Here is a 13,440-nt window from a genome sequence, read left to right on the forward strand (position 1 = left end):
AGACATGATGACTTCATGCATTGTGTACTAGATTGGATCCTGGAACAAAAATGGGGTATTATAAATAGCTGGTAAATTTCTTTCTTCCTTCCTTCCTTCCTTCCTTCCTTCCTTCCTTCCTTCCTTTTCCTTTTCCTTTTCCTTTTCCTTTTCCTTTTCCTTTTCCTTTTTCTTTTTCTTTGAGACAGTCTGGCTCTGTTGCCCAGGCTAGAGGGCAGTGGTGCAATCTTGGCTCACGGCAACCTCCGCCTCCCAGGTTCAAGCGCTTCTTGTGCCTCAGCCTCCTGAGTAGCTGCGATTACAGGCACGCACCACCATGCCTGGCTGATTTTTGTATTTTTAGTAGAAATGGTGTTTTGCTGTGTTGGCCAGTCTGGCCTCGAACTCATGGCCTCAAGTGATCTGCCGGATTTTTGTATTTTTAGTAGAGACAGTGTTTCACCATGTTGGCCAGTCTGACTGCGAATTCCTGGCTTCAAGTGATCTGCTGGCCTTGCCCTCCCAAAGTGTTAGAATTACAGGCATGAGCCACCTTGCCCAGCCAGTAAATTTCTAAGGCTAGAGTTTAGTTCGTAATAGTGTACCAGTGTTGGTTTCTTTTTTGATGTGTGTGATGGAAATATTAAGATGTTAACATTAGGGTAAGAGATATAAGGGTATTCTGAATTGTCTTCGTAACTTTTCTGCAAATCTAATATTATTTCAAACTTAGTTTACTACAAAAAATAGACTTTCACAACTGAGGCTATTCAAACTTTTAATGAACAGAGCGTTCTGATGTTATTTAAACAATTCAGGATAGAGAAATAAAATGCTCTTTAGTTTATTTTAAACAGCTTGTAAAAATCTTGGGTTTATGAAATGGGACCTCTGAAGCTACACAGACACAAACCCTAAGAAGCAAAAATTCTACCCACCTACACAGGAAGATAGCAGATGACAGTAGAGCTTCTCTGCCTCTGGTTAGTTAGGAGTAGAAAAGAAATAGCCACTGAGATTAAATCCTAGGCTTGATTTTCAACGAGTTTGGAGTTTGAAATGTATACCTGCAAGAGTAATGGAATCCTCAAATTGAGTAATGAATGTAAATGCTGGCTGGGTGCGGTGGCTCATGCCTGTAATCCCAGCACTTTGGGAGGCCAAGGCAGGCACATCACTTGAGGCCAGGAGTTCGAGGCTAGCCTGGCTGACATGGTGAAACACCGTTTCTACTAAAAATACAAAAATTAGCCCAGCATGGTGGCACACACGTGTAATCCCAGCTACTCAGGAGACTGAGGCACGGGAATCGCTTGAACCCAGGAGGCAGAGGTTGCAATGAGCCAAGATTGTGCCACTGTACTCTAGCATGGCGACAGAGCCAGACTCTGTCTCAAAATAAAAAAAAAAAAAGAAAATGTAAATTTTCATTTTAGATCATCTAGCAAAAAGTTTTAAAACTGAATTTTGGAGAAAATAATATAGGGCTAGGTAGTTAATTTTGTCAAACACATTTTATCTTGAAATTTTATATTCTTGTATTTAAGATACTGTTTCTTCAATTTATTGTAATTTTAAAAAACAGAACTTCAATTTGCCCTGCTTTTATAGGAAAAAATATAGCAAATATTGAAAACAGTGGCCATAAATTCTGGAAATACAGGGAAGTATACACATTAGTTTAATGTGACAATATTTGATAAGATTGTGGCTATCATATGATGTATTCAGCATGTTGTCCCTCATTCATAATGGATGGTTCAGTACACAGGTTCAAATTGCAAGAGCGCTGCATTAATAGTTTCATCAATCTCTATACATGCATGTATGATTTACTGTCTCAGATGATTTATGTCAATTGTTTTTACTAAATCTGGGTAAACCTGGATTTGGAAATAAGACTATATTTTCTTTAGTGTGCAAGTGTATGGAATTTGAGAATATGCATTTTATTTTAATCCCAAGTTAGGAACTAAAAACCTACCTTTTTTCTTATAAGACTGTTACTACTACATCTCAGGCAAATTCTCATTTTCATAATGCATATCTTCACAAATTTCAAATTTTTCAGGGTGGAAATTGCCCAGTTGTACCAGATGTTGCTCTGCTTAATATTGGTGCAATTTGCTAGCATTCAGATTCTGGCATTGCTACTTAATTGTGTGACTGTGGATAAGTTGATTAACCTCACTGCATTTCAGTTTTTTCATTTATAAAGTATTAATAATATGTCATATAAGGTTATTGGGGGGATTAAAGAAGTTAATAGATACAAAGCACACATGGCACATGATGCTATTTTCTAACTGCTATTAAAAGTACACTACTATCAGCTGGGCGCGGTGGCTCACACCTGTAATCCCAGCACTTTGGGAGGCCGAGGCAGGCGGATCACGAAGTCAGGAGATCGAGAGCATCCTGGCTAGCACGGTGAAACCCCGTCTCTACTAAAATACCAAAATTAGCCAGGCGTGGTGGCGGGCGCCTGTAGTCCCAGCTACTTGGGAGGCCGAGGCAGGAGAATGGCGTGAACCTGGGAGGCGGAGCTTACAGTGAGCCGAGATTGCGCCACTGCACTCCAGCCTAGGTAACAGAGTGAGACTCTGTCTCAAAAAAAAAAAAAAAGTAAGTACACTGCTGTCTCCACCCATAGTATTTTTTCTTTTGTTATTTTCATATTTTGTTTTCACTTCAAGTGTTTTGACTTTTGTAATATAAGAATATTAAATTCTTGCAAGAAAATTTCTTTGAAATTTTGTTTGAGTAAAATGATTTTAATGAAATGAAAGCTATGATTTGCATTACTAGATCACCAGTGTAAATAGAATTACAAATAAATAGCCTCTTTTATTTTTATGTGGTTTATTTAGAGTAGGAAAGTAGCTATTGTAACTCCCTGGTCTATTGCACTTTTTGTAGTTCCCCTTTTCTAATGCTTTTATCCTACAATTAGCCATAAGGTTTTTGCTTTTTTCCCCCAAAATTTTGCTTTTTTCTCCCCAAATTAGTGTTTATTTGTATTTAAATAGATACAGTATTTGGAGGTAGTATTTAGATACAGTACTTAGTTACTAAGGATTATGTTTAAAATCCTTGATATTGTATGTATTTGAAGTTTAACAGTGGAATTTAATACTTTAAAACAAATGTACTTATAGCCCTGACATAATGTAATCATACTACAAGACTGAATACTTGTTCCATGATTGCTGGTCTTGTACATAATGTTTTTTGTTCTGATTTTGGAATTGTCCTCAAGACAATCTCATTCAACGTTTATTCCTTTATTTATTTGTTTTTAAACAACTAAAAAAAATTTACAGTAAAATTTTACAAATTGAGTTTCATTTATTGGTATAGTTTTGTTATTTTATAGTATCACTTTTATATGGCAAAGAAGGTATGATTTGCTTTTAATAAGCTTATTGTAAGTATGCCATTAACTTTTCATTTTGAAAACTGTATTTCCTGTTAGAATAAAACTATATAAATTTCTTTTTTAGGAAAGAATACCCACCTCATGTCCAAAAAGTTGAAATTAATCCTGTAAGGTTAAGTCGGCTCCAAGGTGTTGGTAAGTGTGCAGTTTTGTTACACCTCTGAAGGATTTCAAATTGCTGTATGAAAAGTACACTGGAGATATGATGCTGGCTTTAGAATATTCCCAGGTATAATATATTATATATATATGAAAAAACCATTTTTTATAACTGATTTGAGAAGTTTCTTTAATGGTAACCTGATACCTGGAACAGTTGCAGTTAGGTGATTACAGTTTGAAATCTTTTGATTATTTTAGCATTTTTGTTATGTTACAAATGCAAATAGTAACTGTAGTTGAGCTATAGCTTTGAAATTGAGTTTTATTAAACTGTGTTATAATGTATTATGTAATTGTGTTTCCACTTACTGGTTTTGCTCCTAAAATTTAGAATAGATTAGAGAAACACTCAATTAAAAAGAGACCACACCTGCTACAACTGTGTTACTAGTAGATATTGGAAAATCATTGTGAGTATAAATTTATATTCATATTGAAATATTTTTCAATATACTGGTTATTAATCCAAAAAATAAAATAAGGGCAAATAACATTTATAAAAAATATATCATCATAAAATCAGTTTTCATTATCTAGAATCATGATTCTTAATGTGTGTCCATCTTGTTTTTCCAAGGCCTTTGCTTGTTTAAATAGCTCTGATGGCTCTTAGTTCTAAAATAGAATAATTTTAAAAGCTAGGTTTTCTGATAGCTAAGAATGTGCTTTTAAAAAACACCCAGTTTTTTTTTCTACTTTGGGTGAAAATCTTTTGTGCATGTAGTGAACGTTTCTCTATTTTATGAAGTGAATATTCCAAACTTGTTTCATCCTTTCTTAATAATGGGCAGTCTTTATAGATGTGAATTATTATACTTTACATACTAAGCATAGTTATGCTAAGTTTATTAAGTTTAGTAATAGTGACTACTCTCTTCTGTTATTCTGTTATACTTTAAATCTTTATTGAGCTCTTACTCAGTTATATGCTGAGTCCAGTGCTTTGCTTTCATTATTTACTTTTATCCTAGCTTTCTGTTCAAGGTCCCTATAAGCTAAAAAACTTCCTCAAGGACATAGAGCTAGTAAATGACAAAGCTTGTATTGGAACTCATGTCTGTTTGATGCCACATCCAACACTCTTAAACACTGTACATTACTGTGTTCTTGCTCTGTCACAAAGAAGGTTACTTCTAATCCTCAGAACTGTACAAAAGGTGTTATTTTTATTTTAACAAATGCATTTCTGGCCAGGTACGGTGGCTCACGCCTGTAATCCCAGCACTTTAAGATGTCAAGGCAGGCAATCACTTCAGGTCAGGAGTTCAAGACCAGCCTGGCCAACATGGCAAAACCCCATCTCTACTGGAAAAAAAAAAAAATACAAATATTAGCTGGGCATGGTGGCACATATCTGTAATCCCAGCTACTCAGAAGGCCGAGACACAAGAATCACTTGAACCCAGGAGGCAGAGGTTGCAGTGAGCCGAGATCGCATCACTGCACTCCAGCCCGGGTGACAGAGTGAGACTCAGGCTCAAAAGTGAAAAAAAAAAAGCATTTCAAAGATGTTAAGTGATTTGGCCCACGAATAATGGTTTTAGATGCGAGTCAGCCAGGCTTGTTACAAATAATTTTTAAAGCTTATTCAACAACATTCATTAAGTAAATAAGCATACTCAAGTTAAAAGAAAAAAGAGCATGCTTGTTTACTTTTCTTTTAACTTGGGTTTTTTGTTTGTTTGTTGTTGTTGTTGTTGTTTTGAGACGGAGTCTCGCTTTGTAGCCCAGGCTGGAGGGGAGTGGTGTGATCTCAGCTCACTGCAGCCTCCGCTTCCCGGGTTCAAGTAATTCTCTGCCTCAGCCTCCCGAGTAGCTGGGATTACAGGCGCCCGCCACCACGCCTAGCTAATTTTTGTGTTTTTAGTAGAGACAAAGTTTCACCATGTTGGCCAGGCTGGTCTCGAACTCCTGACCTCGTGATCCTACCACCTCGGCCTCCCAAAGTGCTGAAGTTACATGCGTCAGCCACTGTGCCTGGCCCTTGACCTGTTATTTTGAAATAATTTTAGGCTTAGAGAACATTTACAAAATTAATGCAGAGACATACATGTTTATTTTTTCACCCAGCTTCCCTTAATGTTAGTATTTTATAATCCTAGTACACTTATCAAAACTAAGAAATTGGTGTGAGTATAAGATTCTTAACTAAGCTGTAGAACTTATTTAGATTTCACCAGCTTTCCACTAATATCCTTTTTCTGTTCCAGAATTTATTCTGTCATCCCACATGGCATTTGTCATGTTCTCTTAGTTTCCTTCATGATTTTGAAGACTAGTCAATTGCTCTGTATAATGCCTTTCAATTTGGTGAGGATGATGTCTTAGGATTAGAGTAAGCCTATGTATTTGGGGCAAGACTTCCCAAGAAGTGATATGTGGTCTTCTCAGTGCATCATTTTAGGGGTTCCGTGATGTTGAGTATGTCTTAGGATTGGTAGTGTTAACCATGATCATTTGGTTAAGATACTCTCTGCTGGGTTTTTTCACTGTAAAATTACTATTTTCCCTTGGTACTTAATAAAAATTTTAGAAGAGATATACTCTGAAACTGTGCAGATATCCTGTTTTTCTTTAAACTTTCACCCACTGATTTTAGCATCTGTTGGTGGATCTTGCTGGCATCAGTTACTGCTTAATGTTTGTCTAATGGTGATTTTCTGTTTTCTTCATTTCTTTTACATTTATTGATTGAAAATCTTCTGTAGGGAAGATCTGTACTTTCCTGATGTATTTGTTGATAATTAATTGTTTATACCTGTGGACTCATTGTTAATAAATGAGGGTTTTATGAGTAATACTTGTAAACCTTAGGAGAGGAATAATGATATATTTAACTTGTGAACTTTGTTTTCAGCTTCTTTTGTGTTAGGTAGGTACATGTATGCTTGGGTGTAGGATAAATAGCAATGCTCTAATAATATTGTATATATTGTTATATGAAGATTGCATTTTATTTCAAGATTTCCTTTGGAGATAATTTTTAAAACATTGAGATTTCAAACCACAGGATCACTAATTACTTGCATAACACCAAGCATAATTTTTTCCTAAACGATATCATGGTCTTTCTAGTTAACACTCAACATGATTTTCTTTATTGTTCTTTTTGCCTTATTTATTTTGAATTTGAGGCACTTAGTAGGATTTTTTTTTTATAAGTTACAGCCACATATCAGTACTTACCAGCATTGATAAGCAGTTCTTTACTATAAAATTAAAGTTTGTAAACCATTAAGTGTGATTTTTGGTCAGACCACATGTCCTGTTACTTTTTTGTTTAGTTGCTTTAAAATTATTTTCTAAACATATAGAATAACAACTGTTAAGATCTCATTTTTCTCCCCACTTACTCTGTCATTGTTTCTTAAACTCCCTTTTTTTTCAGTCTGTTTTTTTATCCTTGTTAGAACAGACATATACTGTCTCTGAATGTACTTTTAATTATATTCTTCATGTAATTACATTATGTAATTACAACTCAATCACCTGATTTAGCACTACTTAACACACGTTAACTTTTGCTTTTTGTTCGTTTTTAAGACAGGGTCTTGCTCTGTCTCCCAGGCTGGAGTGCAGTGACATGATTATGGCTCACTGCAGCCTCGACCTCCTAGGCTTACATGATTCTCCCACCTCCACCACCAAGTAGCTGGGACTGCAGGCACATGCTGCCACATTCAGCTAATCTTTTGTATTTTTTATAGAGATGAGGTTTCACAGTGTTGCTTAGTCTGCTGTCAGACTTCTGGGATCAAGCTATCTGCTCGCTTCAGCCTCCCAAAGTGCTGGGATTGCAGGTTTGGGCCACTGCTCTGGCCACATGTTTACTTTCAACCAGTCAGGGTAACCGTTGTTAACATTTTAATATATAACTTTCCAGACCTTCTCTATGCACATATACTCGTTTTTTAAATTGATACACAGTATTCATACTGTGTGTACTGTTCTGTATGTAACTTGCTTGTTGACTTTATGATACCTAGTTTTTACACTCTCATTAAAAGATGACAGACATGGAACCAGCATGGAAAACACAATTAAAGGAAGTTTAAGAATGAAATGCACCAGCCATGGTGGCTTACACCTTTAATCCCAGCATTTGGGGAGGCCAAAGCAGGAGGATCGCTTGAGCCCAGGAGTTTGAGACCAGCCTGGGCAACATGGTGAAACCCCAACTCTCCAAAAAAATACAAAAATTAGCCAGGTATAGTGGCACATGCCTGTAGTCCCAGCTGCTTGGGAGGCTGAGGCAGGAGGATCACCTGAGCCCAGGAGGTCGAGATTGCAGTGAGCCACAGTCGTGCCACTGTATTCCAACCTGAGCAACAGAGTGAGACCATATCTCAGAAAAATGAAAAGAATCAAATGATTCTTAAGTTTATGGAGGACTTCCTTACAAATTTTTTTTGACCTCGTGATCCGACCCCCTCAGCCTCCCGAAGTGCTGGGATTACAAGCGTGAGCCACCATGCCCAGTTGCAAATTTGCGTATCCAAGTTTCTATAATCTTTTTTAAAATGAATGTGTTGTGGCCCACTATATTTATGTGGCATAATTTTGTTTTCAATGTTTTGACATTTAAAATACTATTACTGTACTGGTACATTCATGTTATATATTTGATACATTTCTTTAGATCAAATCCCTAGAAATAAAATTTCAGGGACAAATGATACACACATTTTTAAGACGATATGTTAATGCCAAAATGCCTTGTGTAGCTGGGCACAGTGGCTCACGCCTGTAATCCTAGCACTTTGGGAGGCCGAGGCAGGCAGATCACTTGAGGAGTTTGAAACTAGTCTGGCCAACATGGTGAAATCCCATCACTACTAAAAATACAAAAAAAAAATAGCTGAGCGGCCGGAGAATCACTTGAACCTGGGAGGCGGAGGTTGCAGTGAGCCGAGATCACACCACTGCACTCTAACCTGGGCGATGGAGTGAGACTCCATCTCAAAAAAAAAAAAAGAAAAAGTGCCATGTAAAGGTGGTTAGCTTCCAGCACAGTATTACTTGAGTCGGCCTATTTTCTCCCACTTTTCAGCAACATTAGATTATTATCATTCTTTTAGTCTTTGCCAATCTGATCAAAATGTTTTCTTATATTTTCTTCGTAACTGGTGAGATATCTTACAGGTTTAATGGCCATTTGAATTTTATTTATGTCTGTCCATTTATTTATATGTCCTTTGCCTATTTATTACTTATTTAGCAACTCTTTGTTATCTCTGATGTAGATATCTTTCTTTCCCTTTTGTGGTTTTTCTGTTACTCCTTTTCTTTTCTTTTCTTTTCTTTTCTTTCTTTTTCTTTTTTTTTTTTGGACAGAGTCTCACGCTTGTTGCCCAAGTGGAATGCAATGGCGCGATCTCAGCTCACCTCAACCTCTACCTCCCAGATTCAAGCAATTTTCCTGCCTCAGCCTCCTTAATAGCTGGGATTACAGACCTGGGCCACTATGCCCGGCTAATTTTGTATTTTTTAGAGGAGATGGGGTTTCTCCATGTTGGTCAGGCTGGTCTCGAACTCCCAACCTCAGGTGATCCCCCCGCCTCGGCCTCCCAAAGTGCTGGGATTACAGGTGTGAGCCACCATGCCTGGCCTTACTTTTTTCTAAAGTTGTCAAATAGTAATTGTAGTTGAACCTGTTGTTAAAGTTGGGTTTTCTTAGTGTTGTGTTTAGTAAAGCTTTTCCAACCCTGGAATTTTAAAAATATTCACCTTTATTTTCCAAAAGTCCTGATAGATTTATTTTATTTATTTACGTGTTTTTACATGTAAATCATTTTTATTTAACAGCATTATTTTATTAATTAACTTTGTTTCCCCTCAATGTGTTTGGGTGAATGTCAGGAATGCCTACTGAAGTATTTAATAAATTGCTCTAGGAATCAATTTCAGCTGTATTTTTTCTCCTTATGTTTTTGGAATGTTGTGGAGTTTTTTTTAAGTAGTTTTACTTTGCAAATATATTTGTAAGTTTTCCACTGACAGGTATGATTATTAATTCAAGCTTGCCTCATGTCTTCATAAACTGACAGTGTCTGTTTTTGGGAAACTCAAGGGCTAGAGAGACTACAAACTTGTAAACATACTGTTGTAGAGTTGGAAAGTAGTATGTAAAAGCCAATTTAAAATGTGGTATAAAGGAATGGTCACTGCCCTTTTCTGGAGTTTTATTTAAATCTTCATACACAAAGATGATGCCAAGCATAGTGGCTCATATCTGTAATCCCAGCACTTTGGGAGGCCAGGGTGGGAGGATCGCTTGAGCCCAGGTGTTCAAGACCAAACTGGCCAACGTAGTGAGACCCTGTCTCTATAAAATATAAAAAAATTAGCCAGGCGTGGTTATGTGCACCTGTAGTCCCAGCTACTCAAGAGGCAGAGGTGGGGGGATCCCTTGGGCCTGGCAGGTGAAGGCTACAGTGAGCACAGGTTGAGGCTGCAGTGCGCTGTGATCACGCCCCTGTGCTCCAGCCTGGGCTACAGAGTGAGATCCTATCTCAAAAACAAAACAAAACAAAATGTAAGTAAAGCTGAGTTTTGAATCGTTGGAGTTTGACATACCAAATTGAGGAGGAAAAGCTTTGCACCTAATGAGGATGGAATGCAAAGGCACAACAGGTGAAAGAGTCTCATCTTATTTTAACAAATGATATATTTGATTGGAGAATGGGTAGAGGATAGCCAGAGTTGAAGCCATAGAAGTAAGTAGAGGTAGATTGTCATGCTAAAGAGTTTTTACAAAATCCTGTAGGCCAAAAGTATAGTATATAGCCAGAAGTGATTTTTAAAGAAGATAATGAGAATGTGATAGATACATGACTTTAGTTTTATTTTACATTGAAAGTCAGTTAGCAGCTATATGATGGAGAAAACCATTTTTTTTAGTTTGTCTTTCTCTTTTGAAAGATTATAAAAAATAATGTAAAAGCAAATACATAACCATTATAAAAATAATGGTTTGTATTCTATCACTGTCCTCTGGGTACTTATTTTTCAGCATATTAGTATCACAACTAAAATCTCAAATGAGAAAGGTAAGCCTCTTTCTTACCCTGCTTCTCCCACAATTTCTATTATGAAAATGTTTAAATATGCAGAAAAGTTGAAACTTCTACAGTGAACATGTATATATCTACCACATGGATTCTACAATTAACACTTTTCTGTTCTAGTCATCCCTTTATACGTTAATTCATCTTATTTTTTTTGATGCATTTTAAAGTCGATTGCAGACGCCTGGTATACTTCTAAACACTTCAGTGGGCATATTATTAACTGGAGTTCAATATTTGTTTACAGTTTATTTTCTTTTGAGGGTTTGTTTGGAGGTTCTAGCAGGGGAGCACAGGTACTTATATACCCTTGACCTTGACCCAAGACCAGTCCTCCTCTATCAGGGATGGTCATCCTCTTTAACCTAGCGTGCAGCTTTGGAAGGGATGCGCATGGAGCGATGAGGGAGGAAGTAGACACCCACCTAGCCAACCATATCAGCGCAATTACCCCTGGCGATCAGTGGGGTGACAGATGTCACAGCCAGATCGCCCTCACATTCTTTCTTTTGAAATAAAATTTACTACAATGAAATACATAAATCTTAAGTAAAATTTGAAAACTACATATCCGTTTCTAACCAAAATCCCCATGAAGACATAGTACAAATAGTATCAGCACCTTAGAAAGTTCCCTCATGTTAGTTAGTCCCTACCTCTTCCCCGTCAAATGTAAGCATTGTTCTGATTTTTCCTAGCATAGATTAATTTTATCTGTTCTAGGACTTCATGTAAATGGAGTAATGCACTGTATACTCTTATGTGAGGCTTCTTTCACTCAGGATCTTCTTTTGATATTCATCCGTACTGTTGCTTGCATCAGTAGTTTGTTTCTTTTTAACATTGCATTGTATGGGTATACCAAGTTATTTATCGATTTTCCTGATGATGGACACCTGGGTTGTTTCCAGTTTTTTGTCTATTAAGAATAAAGCTGCTATGAACTTTCTTTTTATGGAGGATCTTTTTTTTAACTTGATTTTTTAAATGTGTTCTATTTATATCCAACCTGTATATAGATCACTCTTACCCAGTAATATCTTCCATAGTCTCCCCTTTTGTGCATACCTGGAAGTAGTGTAGTGTATTGAAAAAGACATTGAGCTAGGCTGGGTGTGGTGGTTCACGCCTGTAATCCCAGCACTTTGGGAGGCTGAGGTAGGTGGATCACCTGAAGCCAGGAGTTGGAGACCAGCCTGGCCAGCATGGCGAAACCCTGTCTCTACTAAAAATACAAAAACTAGCCAGGCATGGTGATGCATGCCTGTAATCCCAGCTACTCAGGAGGCTGAGGCAGGAGAATTGCTTGAACCCCTGGAGACAGAGGTTGAGTGAGCTGAGATTGCGCCACTGCACTCCAACCTGGGCGACAGAGCAAGACTCCATCTCAAAAAAACAAAAACAGACAAAACAAAACAAAACATTGAGCTAGAAAATCTAGAAGGGAGTATCCTAATATTCATGTCCCTACCACAGGGTCTTTGGTAAATACTCTTTATTCTCTTTCTCATCCCTGTAAGAGGGATTCAGCATAATGTCACATGGTTTTCATCTTAAATACTTCTCTAGAGTAATCTGTTGGGGATTTGAGGCTACATCAGCCTAGCAGAAATCACTTCTGTGATCAGTTAGCTAGTAAAACTTCCATGGGCCACTTATTAAGTATTTGCCATCCTTGAACCGGTCCAATCTTAAGCTTTTTGCAATTTTATGTTTCTGCTGTAATTTGAGACTAGTTCATTCTTACTTGAGTTACCAAATCTTCTCAAGTGTTTTTCTCTTCTTCCCTAGAAAATGGAATCCTAATGGAATTTCTTAACCCTGAGGCTAACATTTTTTGTGTTTTTTTCTTGACTCTCTGTACTCTAGTTTCCTTATAACACTGTCAATCATTTATCATTTCTCCTCATGACGTTGGTTTCGAAAGTCTCAGCTTAACCTTCCTAATTGCTTCCTTTTTCTATCTCTTTCCTTCAGAACCTTATTAAAAACCTTGATTTAGGTAGGGATCAGAATTTTAATGTCATTTTTCTCTATTATCAATTAAAATTTTGCATTGTATCAAAGCTTGGGACATTTGTTTCCCTCTTATGATGGTAGAGAAAATGTAACATGGACATAATGATATAGGTATGGTGAAGAGAAGAGTGTGATTACATAATCAAGATAAAATGATACTGTTTTTTTAAATGTCAGTCTCCAGGATGCAGCAGAAAACTAATTAGATACATGTTTGAGCAAAATAATGTGCAAAGATACTGTGTAGCTTAAAAGATTAATGAAGTATGTTTATAAGGAAAAGCTTTCCTTTGGGTACATTATCAAATTTAGTAAGGCCAAAAAAGCTTGTAGGGGCTTTTGTTTTAAGACTGCTTTACTGTACATTAAGTTTTTCAAATAATTGGTTGTGTGTTTCAGACAACTGTGTTTATTTTCCGGATTCCAGAATGTCTGCCTTCTTCTTATAGCGTCACATCGTAGCTCTTCAACAAAGTAACTTAGCCTTCATAAAAATAATAACACCTGGATGCTCTGGACTGGAGCAGCTGCTCTGTAACCTCAGATTTTAGATCTCTGGAAAAAAAAAGCAGTTTTTAGTTACTCTCTGGCCAGAGGCTAAGTCCTTATGGTTCTAGATCTGTGCATGAGTCATTATCTCTGTGTGTCAAAGGTTATGCCATTTTCAGAGATGACATAGTGACAGTGTCTCTTCCTCTGACCCCTGTAATTTCATTTTTTTAATGTGTTGTATAGTTTTATGTTTCTCATGTAATTCATTAATCCAGGAAACAT

At 36.9% G+C, this 13,440-nt stretch overlaps 1 protein-coding gene across 1 annotated transcript in view; it reads left to right on the forward strand.

Annotated features, from left to right (window-relative positions):
* The window catches only part of SENP6 (SUMO specific peptidase 6), a 117,745-nt gene that overhangs the window by 46,350 nt on the left and 57,955 nt on the right, over positions 1–13,440 (forward strand). Inside the window, 1 exon segment of the mRNA XM_017881128.1 lies at positions 3,483–3,553. Within this exon segment, the coding sequence (XP_017736617.1) occupies positions 3,483–3,553 (71 nt within the window).

Source organism: Rhinopithecus bieti, unplaced genomic scaffold (genome assembly GCF_001698545.2).
Source record: "Rhinopithecus bieti isolate Rb0 unplaced genomic scaffold, ASM169854v2 scaffold_12476, whole genome shotgun sequence".
In the NCBI taxonomy this organism is placed as follows: domain Eukaryota; kingdom Metazoa; phylum Chordata; class Mammalia; order Primates; family Cercopithecidae; genus Rhinopithecus; species Rhinopithecus bieti.